Below are 17,475 nucleotides of genomic sequence, written 5' to 3' on the forward strand. Positions count from 1 at the left end.
ACTGGCACATGAGTGTTGGGAACAGTTGCACCAGTCCTGAATCAACAAGACATAACGCTGAGTACCATTAGCGCATTAGGATCCTGATTTCTTTTGCTTAGCATCTTGATGATGCTATTAATAGGGCTTTCCATTCCTGAAGTACCCTATAGGTTATATGATTTGGGGGAGGGAAGGATGTACCCTAAACTGCATGAGGAGAGAAATCCTTAGAGTGTGGGATTGATCATTTCCTCTTGCTCTCTTGCAGGCACCTTTGTAGTCCTTTGAGGTCAACCCTCAATTTAAGTATTTTCATTGTGTCATGTTTGTGTGAATAAGTATGAATAACTTTGTGTTGCTGATCACTTTCAAAACCTACAGTTTTGTAAATGTTCCAACAGATGTCAAATATTATTTGACAGATATATGTAACCACTTATTTTATTGCAGTTCTTTATGTTGCTGAGAGCCATGTATGGGCAGTTATTCTACCCTAACACTTGCAAGTCTTTTTTTTTCCCTTTTGTTTTTTTTTTTTCAAAAAGGTGGTAGACCTGCATATATTAATATAATTAAAACAGGAAAAAAAAGCACCTAAGTGTGGTTGTTCAGCACAACCACATGTTCTTACACTGTATCCTTAAATTGAATTGTTCTTAAGTTGAAGTTTCTTGCAAAATACGTGCATTTTTATGTCGATTTAAGGAGCCATAGAGTTTCCTTTTTATTTTCTTTGGATATATAACCTGTCATTTTGGCTGTCTTTTTTCATTAAACAAAAATTGGATGCAGTTCATTCCAGTGATTGTGTAGCAGTATGTATGCAGCAGGATAAGTTGCTCTGAAGTAGAACATGACATGCTTTATTGATTTATAAATAAATCAATATTTTTTGGACAGTCAACCATTGGAATAATCTCCCCAGGGAAGTGGTTGACTCGGCCATGTTGGACACCTTCAAGAGTTGTCTGGACAGGGTGCTGGGCTATCTTGTCTAGACTGTGCTCTTCCTAAAAAGGTTGGACTAGATGATCCCTGAGGTCCCTTCCAACCTGTGATTCTGTGATTATACTTTGATGTCATCGACCTGAGGTCACAACAAAGACATGTATGCTTCTTCTACAGATATTACCAAAAGCTGCCAAGAGCTATTCCAATTTCATCCCCAATATAATTTATGTTTTATGATCTGTTTTCAGAAGTCACTGCTTACATGTATTTATCTATCTATATACATAGGATTTATTAAAGTAAACCTAGTTATTCAGAGACTTTTTTATGATTAAAACTGGCAGGAATTAGTATTAAATAGAGTATGTAAAGATTATCATCAAAACATAAGGGCAAATCATCTTGCAAAAGCAAAATTAAAATGGGAAATCTCCCTATTTGTTAATATGCCATAGGAGGTACAGCTTGTAGTTGTTCTTGGACAAACAATTTGTAGAAGTGCAGGTGCAAGTGGGCATTTTCTATATCACTGCGATTTTAATTAATTTTATTTCATTTCATTTACAGGATTAGCTGGCACTGCTGCGGACCTAGAAAAAAGAAAGCTTATTTTTGGAAAAAATTTTATACCTCCAAAGAAGCCAAAAACATTCTTACAGCTAGTCTGGGAAGCATTGCAGGATGTGACTCTCATAATCTTGGAAATTGCAGCCATCATATCTTTGGGGCTTTCGTTTTATCAGCCACCTGGAGAAGGGAATGAAGGTAAAAGATTTTTATAGGAGTTATTTCTCTAAACTTAAATAAAAGCAGTCCTGTATCTCAAATTAATTCCATCCCTACCCTCCAGAAGGTCAGTAACAGGAAATTTCCATGTGGTTTGTTCCTATTACCATTACATCTGGTACTGACATATCTTTTGTATGCTTGGCATTTCTTCATGCAATTAGCTGAACCTGGTGACATGTGCTAAGCAAGTTAAAAGAAAAATAATAAGATTCTTATAAAACTGGAGTATTTTTGTTTCTGTTTTCACCTTTGAGCTTGTGTTCGGTGTTTGTTTATTCATTTGAGATTGTTGTTTACCACATTACAGAGGAGAAATATGTAATTGTTTATATAAATAATGTATCCTATATACATGAACGGGGACAGGTCTTCAGCTAGTTTATAGCAGCTGAAGGCTTGAACTTCGTGAAATTCACTCATTTTAGTAATTTTAGTGATATAGCCAAGGCTAGTGAGCCTGGCTCAAAAGGGAATATTATATGCTAGGACATGTTACTTATAAACTATAAATGGCAGAATCCTTCTGTGATATCTGTAGGAAGTTTTAACACCCTGCCCCCTTTTTTCTCTTTTTTCCCCCCTTTGGAAAGTACTCCTGAATTCACAGAGTTAAGATATTTGTTCCCCTACATAAATGCAAGATTTCCATTTCTGGCAACTGATCCAGATTTCCTCACCCACCCCCCAACGCCCCAAGCTCTTCATAGACTTATAAAGCTGGATAAAACATGCTGTGTGAAGTGATGTGAATAGCTTGGCAAATGCATGGAGAATGTCTTCGTCTAAATATAGCTTTGAAATGCTTTTTACATTTGCTTTCAGATTCCTTTGGTTACTTACCTTGAAGGCCCCTTCCTTCTTCCTATTCCATTCACAAGCAGAATAAGCACATATATGCATAGCTCTTGTAGCATATCTATGATTCCTTTATCCTTTATATATAATCAGGAATCTTGTATTGCTTTCCTAATGAATTTTGAATATGTGACTATTGATTCAGCAGGTTTCTGATTTAGGCACGAAAAGATAAAGGAGTAATCTGTTTTTTAACTGAAGAAAACATTTATTTTATTACTTTGTATAACTGGACATAATAGAATACCTTGGGGAAATTTGTAAAACATGAATGATGCTTTAGAAAATTTGGATTTAGTTCTGCCAGCTTTTTTCTTAGACATAAATCTTCAGACTACCCATATTTTTTTTTTTAAATTAATTTGGCAGGGAAGTAATTTTGAAAATAGAATTGTTGCAGATCTTAGGAAGAGGAGATTTGTGTCATCAGATGAAGGGCTTTAAAATTTTTCTTCCTATTATTTTGGTACTGCATTTAAAATGTTTATTTTCCCATGGGAAGGTATGACACATCTGGGATTCTGAGATAGTCTGAAAAGCTCAGCAGCACAGTCTGGGAAAAAGTATGTGTGTTTTCCCACAGCACAGTATCTTTTTTAGTGGTTGCTGTCTTCCCTATGTTTTTAGAATTGTTTTCCTGGAAGGTTTTGGCATGTTTTGCACAGGGAGAGTAAATCAAGTTAGTGAATATCTTTTAATCCAACTTTTTGAACACATTGTAAAGGTCCTTTACATTTTTTGAATTCTTTCTTTGAGCAGCTGTAAAAATGTGGGAGATTCTCTTTCATTTTAAAATTAGTATATTCTAAACTGCTGCCAGGGATACCTATAGTTTATTGGTAGATGTCCTTTTTAAAGAGTCAAACATTGAAAAACTGACGTATTAAGCTTGATTTTGCTGTTGGTGAAGTGGGATGTAGTCATACTTGAAAATGCTTTGATGGTTTTTCATAGCCTTTAGTAACCAATTACAAAACAAAATTATACATAGATTAATGTTGAGTTAAATTTAAATGAACTTTTTATGAAGAAGCAAAATATGCTGTTTTGCCTACGCTTAATCCAGTTTATTGAAAAATTTAAAGTATTTTTTGAATTGAACATGAACTGGATTCAGACCAAACGGGCCTGTCTGAGGAGATTGTGCTTCTTTGAAAGAGCAGCAACTTGTATGCTTTCTTTCATGTTGAATGTCTGCTTACCTGTCAAAAACTTATATTAATTATACATTGCTTTAGATTGGTTCATCTGTGCATTGCTGTTGTAAAAAGAATATGGAAAAAAAATCATATGTAACATCTTCACAGCAGTCTGTATTATGCCTGATCTCATTTTCTTGAGGTGAGGGGGTAATACTGCCTGTGGGATGTAATAGGGAATCCCCACCCAGTGACTGGGGTAAGTGACAAATCCTCCTTTGGGAAGTATGGAAACCTGTATTTTCATTTTCTAACTCTTCCCAGAATGAAAATTATCCATTGAAATGTGCATTTATTTGCAAGTTTTATGTTGTTTTCTGAAAATAATATATTTTCTTCTGAAAATAGAGCCCAATGTTAGGAAGGGGAGCTGGCATTTCTTGCTAACTGTCTACTCTTGAAGTTGCCCAACTCCTCCAATGCCTATTTTAAATGTTTCTCAGACAGTTTATGGATGAACTTTGTAGTTGTGCTGTCCAGCTGCCTGGATGATGCCTTTGTGGGGAGCAGGTGAGAGGCAGTGCCACTGCCTACTGCTCAGATCTCCCCTAAAGCTCTTCACAGAAGCAGTGTGGAGGGGCTTTTGTGCTTGCTTGCAGCCACTGAAGCTTGGTCTGTGGGCTGACTAGCTAATGGTCAGCTTCACTGAAAATTTTAGAAAGCATTTATATTTCTAGATGATGCATTCTTACCATTTTGTTTGTTTTTATCTGTCCCTACAAGTTGTTGGTATTTGCTTTTCCTGATTGATGGTAATGTGAAGTATAAAGCTTGTGACATTCAAGTTTGTCTGCAGCTCAACAGAAAGTTCCCTTTAAGTAACAAGCACCACTGTTGTATAGCATAGAAGACAGCTTCCTCTTTTGACTTCTGTTTTTTTCTTTTGTTTTTCAAAATGAAATGCATTTTCATTTTGAAAATGAAACAAGACTGTTCTTCCCACACTGATTTGCCCAGTCATCACTGCTAGTTATTTGAATTCATCAACTTACTATCATTCACAAGGACCTTCCGGAGTCTAAAAACAATTGTAAACATAAATTCAGTACCATTGCAATGTAAAAGACTTAGAGAAAAGAAAAAACAAAGGAAAAAAGGCGACACTTTTATGAGCAGACAGGTGTGAGACACTGTTGGTAAGAGGGATAGCAAGGACAGATGATCAAGAAGAGCCAATTTCCATGCAGGTTCATGGCATACTTTGTAACACTGTATATTTCTTATTACAGTGAAGTTTGTATTGTGAATTGGCCTCATGTAGCACAAGGTAATTGTGCTGATTCTTCGGTCATGGCTAAAAGTGCCTGTGAACATCCTATGCCTTTTTGATCACTTTGAGATCTGTGACTAGGATGGGACGGTGAACAGAGCATGAGCCTTTCTGTTGGAGACAGAACTACACAGAGGCCTGGGATTAGAGTGAGGTGAAAGGGAATGTTTCCACAGAAATAACTTTGTCAATCGCAGAAACATTAGCATTAGCCAAATGCTTTTTTTTCCCCTTTGCTCAGAAAGGCCTTGATCTATCCTCACGCGCAACTTCAATGAGAATTCTGGCCAGGGAGTTGTAGCTGAAGCCATAAAGGCTGATATGTCTTGGGAAGTATCAGAGAAGGGTTTGGACAGACTGGAGTCTACAGTGATGTCTTTTATTTTCTACACAAAGAGACCGAAATAAGAGATGAGAGCTGTGTATTGCAAGTTCATTAGCAGCTACCAGAATGGGGTGGAAAAGCCAGTGGAACGCAAGGCTGTGATTTGATTTAGCCTCTTCAGTCTTCATTGGGAGTGGAAACTTGTGGATATTACCCAGTCATAATGATTTGCCATGCTGTGCAGTAAACCTGGACATTTGATATGTCAGAGTTCTGCCGGGCTCCCTGGCGACCTCTCTTCCCTAAGCCGTGTACCTTGCAGCAATGGGGAGGGAGTGTAAGAGCTGAGGGAAAAATTGGATATTTCTCATGCTGGACATTTTGATATTCAGCATTTTTAAAAGATGATATTAACTTTATATGAAAGCTCAAATAAGAAAGGGGTAATGGAAATAAGATTTTACAGAATGTTTAAAAACAGCCAATTGTTTTCTTTCAGCATTTTTGATTGACACAAAACTGCCTTGCAATGTTTCATTTGCTAATTGCTTTGGACTAACTTGAAAAGTTGTGGCCATCTACAAGTGACAACCTTTCTTTGTATGAATAAAGGATAATAACTTGAAAATAAGAGGCTTTAAGACGTAGTGTCAGGGAAACACCACCTTGTGTATTCTTTTAATCCAGTGTATGTATACAGTGTCTTTACAACTAATATATTTATATCTGCCTTTCACATATCCTCAACTTTTATCTACCAATGGCCTTATTAGTTAAATAATAAGTTTAAGTAATATTTATTTTTTAGAACTGACATAACACTTTCTTTTTTGGACACTTGAAACCTACTTTAATTTTTGAAGCTATATCAGAAGTATTTAACTAGTTTCTGCAGTTTAAGTGCAAAATATTTTTCTCCTGAGGCTTTTGAAGGAGGGACGCATGATAAAATCCTCACATCCAAAAACATTAGAGTGCATTAATTGCTTCAGGAACGTTGTCTAAGGGTATAGTCTAATATATGTATATGTTAGTGTGTTTTGCTGTATTAGGCAGTTATATGCTCAGAAGTTAATTTTCTATGTGTATTTCTGGATTAGCTGTTATTTCCCGTTTTAAGCTATGAATGTTGATACATTGCCAAGTTTAAGTCTTTTGACTGTAGCATAATTGCATTTCCAAACATCTGTAACAGAATTTGCTATTATCTTGAGAAAAGTAAGTGGATTATTATCTTCTCAGTTGCATTCAGTTTACACTGTTGAAAGCAGTTGACATTTCTGCAGTTTTGGAGTATCAGTAGCGACCTTTCTCAATGAATCTTAACTGGAAGTAGTACTGTATTGCTGATAGTACATGAAGTTCTTGCTCTACTACAGTTCTTCATTTAAGATACGGGTAAATCTTGGAAAACATTATTTCATATTCTGCTGCAATCATAAAATCTGATCTACATTAATTACTAGATAATAATGTAGTTTGCTTTTGTCGCCTCTCCAGAAGCCACTTCAGTTCCTGTATTTTCATATTTCATAAGAGTGAAAGTTTCAAGAATTTTGTTCTCAGAAGCTATGCTGGAGTTGTTTTTATGATCTGCTTTGCATTCCCTTTTACCATCTGACAGGCCATTAGGAGCAATTGAGAACTTCTGCATAAATTATTGTCAGCCCTGTGGCAATTACTGCTCTCATTACTGATCCACACAGAATCATTCTTCCACTCTTTCAAAAAATGGGCAAAACTGCTGCTGCATTTTACCAAATGTATTTTGAGAGAAAATTGCTGGTGCAGATATAGTCTCTACTAGAGTGATGATCACATAGGGATGCAACTTCGGCAAGTTAAAAATACTTTCTTCCTCCGAACAAAATCCCTCTGGTTAATAGATTACAGACTGTTCCCTGAGCAAACAGTATATTGAGCCTATGATATGTAAAGAGGATTTAATGACTATATGGGATGCTGGCTTCATTTTTTCTTTTGTTCCATAGATTAGAGTTAGTCTGGGACTATATTTGAAATATTTGTATAGCAGTGTATGAAGAAAAAATTTTGTATACAGTTTGTAAAGTATCCAGTGTTCAGTTTAAAAAGACATTATATGAATAGAAAAAGCTGCTTCATGAGATCAAGTGCCTGGACTGTGGTCTCAAACCATCCCATTGCTTGTGGAAATGAAACAACCTTTGGGGAAGAGAGCTTAGACTCAGTCAGAAACCCACCAAAGGAGTGAGAAATGGCAGCACTTCTCTCAGTCACTCCTAGATCTCTGCCTCATTTTGGCTGTAAATCTGAAGGAATCTCCCAGCTTTTTTTTTTTTTAATTTATTTTTTTTAAAACCCTTAGATCTCTGCCAAAAGAGTCAGCTGTTCTTGCAGGAATGACTTAATTACAATTTGTAATTCTTCTGTGTCTTTCAGGAGCCATCCTCATACAGTCTGCCCTGCAATTCAGAGCAAATCAGTAGCATTGCCCAGCTTCAGTGCATCCCCCATCTATACCATTGTTGAACTGCTTATAAATTTTCAGTCTTCTGCTAACACCCTCACTAGCAATTTCTGAGCCTTCTTGAATCCTCTCCCTTTCTTTCAGGCCTCATATCACATGTGGTTCTTATTACCCAGTTGCAAAACCCACTAATGTCAACACCTGACAATCATTTACTGTTTACATGAATGTAACAAACCTTTTAACTTTTCTTCCCTAAATTCTGTTTCCTTATGTGGATTACAAAAGGGGAAAAAAGTAGCCTAAGGTAAGGTGTTCTAACATCCCAGCATTCAGTGTGAAGCTGCAGGCATAATGTCTGTTTTCAAGTGTACAGTTCTTTGCAGCTTAGGGAGGAGAAAAAGGAAAAGCCTTTTTGGTTGAGGTAGCTTCTGTTAAAATTCCTAAAGCAAAACTCTATATTAAAAACAAAGTTAAATCATCTGTTACATTGCTTAGTACTGCTCAGTGAAATTTTGACTGGATAGCCTTCCTTTTACTCATGCAACAAGGTAATGAACAGGAAAATGTACAGAAGCAGGGCACAGTCCCCTGGTATTTGATCCTTGCAAGCCTTTTGATTAAGCTGTTGGTGGCGTTGGTATGCTGCTGCTAAGGGCTGTGGCTGGGGTGCCTGCTGAGCTCTCATGACTTAGTTTCCTTACAAGAGACTGTATTTCCTGGGGTTCACCACTCAATTGTTTCCTTATCATTCCTATAATATGCCACATTACTTGCTCAATAGGGGCATAAGTTGGATATTTAAATCAGAAAGGGTATCCATGTAGTTGGAGAGAAGATACAGCTGATCCACAGCTCCCATGAGGATGGTTGCTTATCTTTGTTCTGTGCTAAGCTTCCCTTTTGAGGTAGAACTCACTTGCACACATGGTACAGCTGTTCTGTGTCTGTCTACCAAATCTTATATTCATATGTGAACCTGAGCAAGTACACATGTATGGATTGAATGGTCACAGTCAGACATGGAAATGCAAGAGCCAACATGCTCATCAGTGCTGGATTTGCCAGACAGCTGTAAAGGTCTTCACTACAGATGGAAAAGCAGCCATGTGATGTTTAGACAAAACCTCTATAACAATCAGTCTGAGGGGAAAAAAAGCCAACCCCAGACAAACAACTTTCTCCCCACCTTGTCTGGATCTGTTGCTTGGGATCTGAAATGCTGTGCTGTTCTCATCTTCTCTCACATTACTGTCTATGAAGATATGACTCAAAATATGTCTCTTGATGTTTCATCAGATTGAGCAACTCTGTAGAAATAAGTCACAGTGGGAAAGATTTGGACCAGCCATTAGTGCAGGTATCTGTGGAAGAAAGTGGAAAAAAAGTTAAAATTTCATATATCTATAAAAAAGAAAATTTATAGATATACACACACATATATAAAGAATATAAAGCAGCTGGCAACAAACTTCTCTTTCTTAGTTAGGAGTGAAAGTGCTAAATTTAGTACCAGGTAGCATGAATTTCTGTCCAGTTTGTAGTCTGTACTGGTGTACATGTTTAAAAAAGTATTTCAGTTTATTTGAGTCAGTCCAGTCCTTGTCCTTGCAAGTTCCCTACCCTTGATGCAAATTCTGCTGGAACAGAACAGCTGCAATAGGCTGTCTGCTGCGTTTCAGCTAGACGCAAGGACAATGTCATGTTATATAGATATGTGATCTGTCCCAAACCCCACTTGTTATAGGTATTATGGAATCTCTTGGATTAAAAAAATATTGTAGTAACATGTAATTAAGACATTGCGCCTTCAAAACATTTCAAAGTTTTGTTATTATGGACAGTATCTCTTCATGTTCAAGGTGTCAGCTTTCCTTAGATCAGTTTTTGGTTTTATTGCTTTTCACGTAACATCTAGCTTACCAAAGGGAATTTTACCCTAAAAATATACAGCAGGCATTCGAGCATTCCTCTTCATCCAGGTGAAAATAAGGAATACCACCTTTCTAATAGGGCTCTAAGGTCGTGTTAAGAATTTTGTTAATTGTTCTGCATTTGCATGTATAAACAGCTGAAGTTTCCCATCCAGCTTTTAACCTTATCTGTATTTTTTTTTTTTTAATTTTATGCAAGGGTAATTCCTCCTACCCATCCATTGCATATATTTGCAAATCAGCTGAGCTCCTATACCAGTTTATTATTATTTTCAGGTTTATGTGCAGCATTTGTCTTCTGCTCTTGTACACATTTCTCTGCATGTAGAGAAAGTTTTTCTCCGTTGGAGGATGCTGCTAGCAATATCAGCCTGCTGTGCTGAATCAGCAGGTACCAGCTGCCATCACGCATCCTAGCAAGATGCTATGGACAATGGAGAGGGGGAAAAAACACCCCAAACAAAACCACCCAAAAAACCTTGGCACCATCACAAGAAATAATGGCTAACAGAGGTATTGCCCTGTGGACAGCTCTTTGAGGTAGATTTCTCCAATTTACTGGATGCAAGAGATGTGTGCTTCCTTTCTGTTTGGAAGGAAAGCAGGGCGTCATGTTCCAACTTCCCCATGAGAACAAATTCTGGTGCTGATAGGGAAAGCTAGGCAGTCTCTAATTCAGGCAAGGTGGGACAGGAAGGAAAAAGACCCTTTCTGTTTTGCGTGCATGACAGGACATCTTGACATTAGATTTGATGCAATTTTTCTCTCTTTCCCAGTTTTTAATTGATGATTTTCTTTTCTCTGTTTCTTCACCGATAGTTGTAACACAACTACATTCATTTTAGTATCTTCAGGTAGCTGACATGTGGAGTATCTCACTTGTTCAGTATCCAATTTTAACAATTTTCTTCCTACTCTCACAGAAACATTTTCATTTTTGAGAGTTATTGCCCAGACAGTAAGCTTCTCGTATTCTCTTTCCAAGAAGTAATGTTTTAGTAGGTTGGTCTGTTTTTCTCTGGGGATTCTAGAAATGTTACATTTTTCTGATGAAATTGGCTTATTCTTAAATTGTATAAATATACAGTATGCCTGCTGGGGAAACCTTGAAATAGATTCTTGTGTATGCAAACACATATGGGCACAGGAGAAACACACAGGTGTCATTCGGCCAGGAAGCAAACACTGGCTATAAAATGAATAGCAGGATTAGCTCTGCAGGAACGCTACCATCTCATCTGGTGTTGGAAAAGGTCCTCAGTATTATTACATTCTGTGGTAGAGTACAACCAATTCCTGCTAAATGTAAACATATTGTTTTTATTGTGTTTATCTTTCTTAATATTGATCATTTGTATTACCTTCACACTGGAAGTGAGCACTAGCAAACAAGAAATACCTGTGTACCCCCTTTGCTTAAATGACCCTAGGGGATAAGCAGTTGTTTCAAAAAAGTTAAAGAAAGTAAAAGGACTAATTATTTAGGAATTCTAGCCCAATTTAATTAAACTTAATTAAAAGTAATCTTATTACTTTTACTTTACTCGGTATTATGTTACCATAACATAAATAACCACATGAAAATCTTGAGCCGTCCTTTGAGGAATTCAGTTCATTTACTCACTAGTGAGACACAATGAGTATAACTGAATATAAACTGAATGTTTCAATGCAGCATTTATCAACTTTTACCATGTCTTTACCCGTACAATTCACATCTGGGATTTCATCATACATTTTCCTTAGCATTTTAATTCAGTAGGGCTATTCGCATGGTTAACAAAGCATTTTTTTTTTTTGAGTCCTTTGCCAGACTTTTGCATACTGAGACTCTTACAGGGCCAATTCAAGATCCTAGGACACAAAGATTTCCACAGGGAAGTGTTGCATGTGTCTCCCTGTCTCTAAAAATCTGTCTCCCTGTATTTCATTAATATGCACTTAATATATTTGATTAATGAGTGAAAGAATCAGAAATGTCACCAATGAGTCAGCTGAACAAAGTTAATTCTCTCTGTGGCAATTTTAGGTATTAATTTTTTTAAAAAGCATTTTACGTGTGATGACATAGATTGGACTAAAAATACAAATATGTGTAGACAGCATAAAAATCTAGTTTGTAAGGCCAACATTAATGTTATTTTACAAATCTCCTACAATCATAGTAGTACATAGCAATAAACAACCATAAGTCTTTTGCCAGCCCTCGCAGTATGAAGCCAACATTAAGATGAAAAACTAATTCCATAACCTATGTGTGTGCACTTTATATTTAAAAAATACCATCAAGTAATGTTTCTGGTACATTGAAAAGCCTTTATCACAGAACAGTAGTGGTTGGAAGGGACCTCTGAGACCTAGAGTGTCGCTTTAAGTACTTTCCATAATGTAAAATGTATTGTAGAAGATGTGAAGCCTTTTTAAAATAAAATCAGCTAAATTTAATTCATTTTAATACTCCGCAGTGATTTTGATTTTAATCTTAACTTCCACCCTACCTCATGACCTATGTCAGTAAAAAAGGAAACCCACCCAGCATCCCTCAATAATGACTTAAAATATTTTCAGAATTTTGTTGCAGATGCTGAAAACAACAATAATTAGTAAACATCTTCAAATCTGCTGTGTATCTCAAAAGGTCAAGGGAACAGCTGAACTGTCTTGTAATCCTCACTGTCAATGTCAGGTAATCACCTGTTGGCATGGCGGGGAAAGCTAGCTGCTGTTTCAGAGTTCTTTATCTGTACTATTTGCAGTCTGTAAGCACTCATTTTAATTTTGCAGGTCTGTCTCAACCATTTGTGTAGTACAACATAATCTTATTCCAAACCAGGTACTTCTTCAGAGGATTTTACTTCTAACTTAATTTCATTGTAGCCCTTAATTAGAACAGATTTGGAATTCCACACAACCCCATTTGTCTCAGAGTGCTTTCAAATGACTTTGTTCTGACTATAAAAGCCTAAAACGTGTATGTTATTCTGTAAGTCTTTATAGACTGTGTTACATAACATTCTTCAAGCACTGAGGAGTACTAAATCAATGGAAAACAGGCCATATATAAGAGAGTATAAAGGCAATGCAGCCTTAAAACCTGATGTGTCCTAATAGGAATCCTTTATCGTCTTTGCTGCTTAATAAATAACACTAATCCAGCTGTCACTGCACTACAGGTTTTTATTGTGCTGTCCATGGAGGAAAATTCACAAGAGAAGCTGAGACAATAGAAATGCAGCTATGAGAAATTAGCATTTTTATATAAAGTAGATTAATCTCAAAGTATAGAATAATTTTGGAGTTACAAAACACAGCTTTTGAGGAGTACTGTCGCACACACTCAAATACTTCTATCATTCTTCGTAAAAATTAAATCCTGAGATTCCCAAAGGATTTTTTAAACCAGTCTAAACCGTCTTGTCAGTATAAGTCATAAAGCAGTCAGCATCCTGGAAAACAGGAGAAACGAAAGTATTTGCCCTCTTAAAAACAGCTTGTTCTGCCAGAACCGCACCATTTAACCTCCTTCCTCACAAAGCTAGGATGAGGTGAAGCAGCATGCAGCTTCTAGTGACATTAGCCCAATCTGGTTTATTAACTAAATCTGTTCCTTTAAAATTTTGTTGAAGAAAGTATCTTACTTTTTAAGCCCTGCTCTCAATCGTACTTCAATGCAAGGTGTAAATATCCAGGTGCAGCGAACAGAACAGGCTGGAGTGTCCAGCTATTACATGGGTGTCCAAACTCTCATGCATGCAAATTATCTCACTGTCGTCCAATACTTGTAAAAGGCTGTTTTCATAAGAAAAAAAATTGTGCACATTTCAGTTGTCATTACCTGGATACACTATTTACTTTCTGAAACATTTTTCTGCTTTGATGTTGTTTTCTGCATTCAAAAAATGGGATAAATTTAGGTTAGGGCTCCAATACTAGGTGAATTGGGGAGAGTCCTGGGTGGTATGGGGTCATGGAGAGTGGTGCAAGGATGGTTTGTAGACCCAGATGGAGACTGACTGTCGGTTTCAGCTGACAAACCGATCAGGACATAAACTGAACCTGCAGAGGCTCTCTGGGGTTTTGTACCCCTGTGCTCAAGATGACCCTACGGGGGAGAGTGCAAAAGGTCAGGCAGTGCCACAGCAGCCTCCTTTGGTGCCTCTCTGCTGGATTGCTCTAGGAGAGTAATAAGCCTGGCTACACTGTCACGTTTATGCAGATTCATGCTGGCTGGTTCTGTGGACTTTGGGAGATTGCCTCATTTTGGCTGGCTCTGTGAGTTTGTACAGAAGTGCTGTGCAGCCTGCAGACAGGGACCACTGGGGAGGTGGTGCAGGAGGTCATCTGAGCATTGTTCCCTACATCCAGTGAGAGTCAGGAGGACTGTGACTGCAAAGGAGAGAACAAGCCTTGCTGGCCTTGTTTTCATCCTATGCAGAGCCGGAAATTTATATTTACTTTAAGCTCCCCATCACTCCCTATATTAGGAGTGCAGTGCTGAGACAAGTGCTGGGTATATAAATCAGAGTGCACTCCAGTCTCTGTTCCTCCCTGGCCTCATTAATCCACAGCCTGATGACAGCATCCAAAGGCAAACAAGAAGAGGCAGGATATGAGAAAACCTACTTGAAGGGAACTTTTTGGTCTTTTAATCTGCCCCCATACTTAAGCCACTCTTGACAGAAGTTTATCATACTTCTTTTTAAAAGGTTCCAGTGATGGAAATTCTGTGTGTTTCCTAGATAATTTGTCTAAGTGACCATGCAGTGAGACAGCTATTCCAGGTGTATAACCCGAATGTCTCTTGTAAGAATTTCAACACACTGCTGCCTTGTTGTATTTTTACATGGATGTGAAGACCAATTTGTCATATTATACTTCCAGCCATATTTTGTCTGCTTGAAGACAACTTGATTATAAATATCAATGTGTAGCTATTTATGGAAAGTTTTTCAACAGGAATTTGAAATTTGAACAACTTGTCAATAATACAGAAGAATACAAGTATTGCACTGAATTGGACAAAGGGAGCCAAAATATTACCTTAAAAATATTTACCTGGTGTTTAAAAGAAAAAGCAAAAAAACTCCCTCCAAAACCCCAAAACATAATTTCCCCAAACCAATGAATAACCAAAAGCTCTGAAAACATCTTTGTTGTCAAAAGTTAACATTAATAGCTTACAAAATAAAACAATATGAAGTACAGGAATACTGAATGTTTTCTTATTCAACTGTGAATTAAAAAATCAGTTCTAACTTAAGAGCTTTAAAATCTCAAATATTCTTCAAATTTGCAAAATCACCTGTTTATTATGTGACATCTTTAATACAAAGTAGTTTTGGATCAGGTTATAGGATTGTTTTACAATTTCAGAGGAGGGTGCTGTTTGCCAGCTAGTCTTCATGAGTTCAAGAAGACGATGTGAAAACCCAAAGTCTGCATGCATTTATGGTCCATATATGTTGGTGGGTTTGAATTAGTATGGAAAATTATTATCTGGAAAAAGCACAGATGACTGAAACAAAACAGGTATACCTTCCTGAACATAAAAAAACTGTGATTACAAGGCAGATAGCACTTTGCTGTGCTCTTTTTTTTTTTTTCTTTTTTTTTTAATAACTAGCAACAGTAGAACAGGCATTCGAGACAAAATATCTAAAACTCAGCAAGAAGTATATACACACAGATATGTAATCAGGCATTGAACTTGGGGCCTTGGGAAAAGAATCTTAAAATCTCTCAACTTCAAATCTTCATAGATACACTTGAGGGTCTTTCCTAAAGCTTATCAGACAGGGAATAGAACAAGCCCCTGCCCTGCTGAACTCCACCTTCACAAATAAAAAAACCTATCAGAAAAGCAAAAATTTAAACAATTTGTTCCAGTTTATTTCTGTTATTGCATAAGGAGTTCTGCCTTTTCTCTCTAGGATATGCTGCTCATCTTGTTTCAGTTAACTATGCATAAACTTTATAGAATCTTAAAAACTAGATGAGTTGAAACTTAAATTAATATGCAGAATATATATAATGTATGTTCTAAATGGAGGCTATCCTAATTACATGCAACTTCAGCTTGCTTTGGATAAATCTCCATTAACGTTTTAGTTTGGATCCAGAGTATACTTCAGAAATTGCATCTCCTGTTTGCCTCCAGTTAATATGCTTTTGTTCACATTGCAGGGTGCTTTTGGGGAGCACACAAACTGGATGTGCATTCAGATGGGATTTCATCCTATCATTTGGGATGAAACTAAACTGAAAAATATGGTCCAGAAACATGTTCCCTTAGCACAGAGATTTGCACTGTAAAACTACTTTTATAGGGCTATACTATCTGCTAGCATCAATAGAACTTCTTAATGCCTTCTGGTGCAAGACGTTATGGTGCAATGTTTAAACTTTTGCTGACATGATTTTTCACCTCTTAAAGCTTTATAGCTCAAAGTAATGAAGATGAGAAATTTAATGAAATAATAAACACTGTAGTTTATGAGCTGGTTTTATTGCTGAAGTCTATAAATCTTCCATATCCTTTTCAACCTGGTTTTCTTGTTCTCATGAATATGAATGATGTGTGAGGGAGTTACAGCATCAAAAGAGGAGGAGGTGTTTCAAGAACTGGTTCTGCAGCACATCAACACAGCCTAAGCTCAAAAGAGCACTGGTTTAATTTTCTGGTTTTGCAGCATCCTTGCTGTGTTAGATTGCTTAAGCTACTCAGTTGCAAATTTTGTTAATCAGTGGCTTCCAAGCTGTGGATCTGTTGACCTCTGAGAATCTATGAATTACTTTAAAGGGGCCTATTAAAATAAGTAACCTATTCTTAGTAACCACTCTCTACAGGACTTGTAGGTTGGAAGAAGTTGACAATTATTCTTTAAATGGTCTAGATGCATGAAGTGTATCAGTCAGCAATCATAACTTCATGCTGTGCTCCAGTTAGATTCTTTTTGTTTTTTTTTAGAAGCTCCAGTGAAATGTCTGTCAAAATTTCCAGGCAAAGTTAAGGTTTTTTAACATTGTCTTGCAAGTTTTGTGTAGAATTTCTGTTAAATACAGTCTTTCTCTAAAATCATCCTGGTTAGAACATCTTGCTTTAAAGCACCAAAAAAAGAAAAAGAAGAAAGGGAATATTTTTGCAAGCACATTGTGCTGGTTTTGGCTGAGAAGGGGTTAATTCTCTTCACTGTGGTGCCTGTGGTGGTTGGGGACCTTTCCAGCTTCCTGTGCTCTGCCGCATCGGCAGGAGGCTGGGAGGGGCGTGGCCACGGTTGGGGTGCCTGACCCCAACTGGCCAATGGGGTGTTCATTCCCTAATATGTGACACCATGACCAATATATTAAGAGGGGCAGTTGCGGCTCGGGGAGCTGTGGCGTCGGGTTGGTGGGCGGTGAGCGGCTGTGTCGCATGTGGTTTTTTTTGGTGGTTCAACCTTCAACCTTAAACAGAATTTTCATTGTGGACAATGATGCAACTTTGCATTTCAATACAAATATCAGAAACAATTGTTTTTGACAAATATAAGTATTTTTTACATTTTGTTTAAATTTTTCAATATCTCTACAGAGACAGTATACTACTACTACTACGTTTCTTTATAGAATGATTATAGGTTATGCTAAGAGATACACAAGTTATTTGTAAGCTGTGTCTTTCCTAGAGAAGTTCATTGTTACAATTTTTCCAGCACAGCCTTCCTAGCGTAGACAAAGCTCTT

The 17,475-nt window shown here is 37.1% G+C and overlaps 1 protein-coding gene across 9 annotated transcripts in view; it reads left to right on the forward strand.

Annotated features, from left to right (window-relative positions):
- The window catches only part of ATP2B2 (ATPase plasma membrane Ca2+ transporting 2), a 451,559-nt gene that overhangs the window by 316,101 nt on the left and 117,983 nt on the right, over positions 1-17,475 (forward strand). For all 9 annotated transcript variants that reach the window (XM_075096585.1, XM_075096583.1, XM_075096581.1 and 6 more), the window contains one exon: positions 1,501-1,698. In XM_075096585.1, coding sequence (XP_074952686.1) covers positions 1,501-1,698 — 198 coding nt within the window. The remainder of the gene's footprint in view (positions 1-1,500; positions 1,699-17,475) is intronic.

Source organism: Phalacrocorax aristotelis, chromosome 6, assembly GCF_949628215.1.
Source record: "Phalacrocorax aristotelis chromosome 6, bGulAri2.1, whole genome shotgun sequence".
NCBI lineage: Eukaryota > Metazoa > Chordata > Aves > Suliformes > Phalacrocoracidae > Phalacrocorax > Phalacrocorax aristotelis.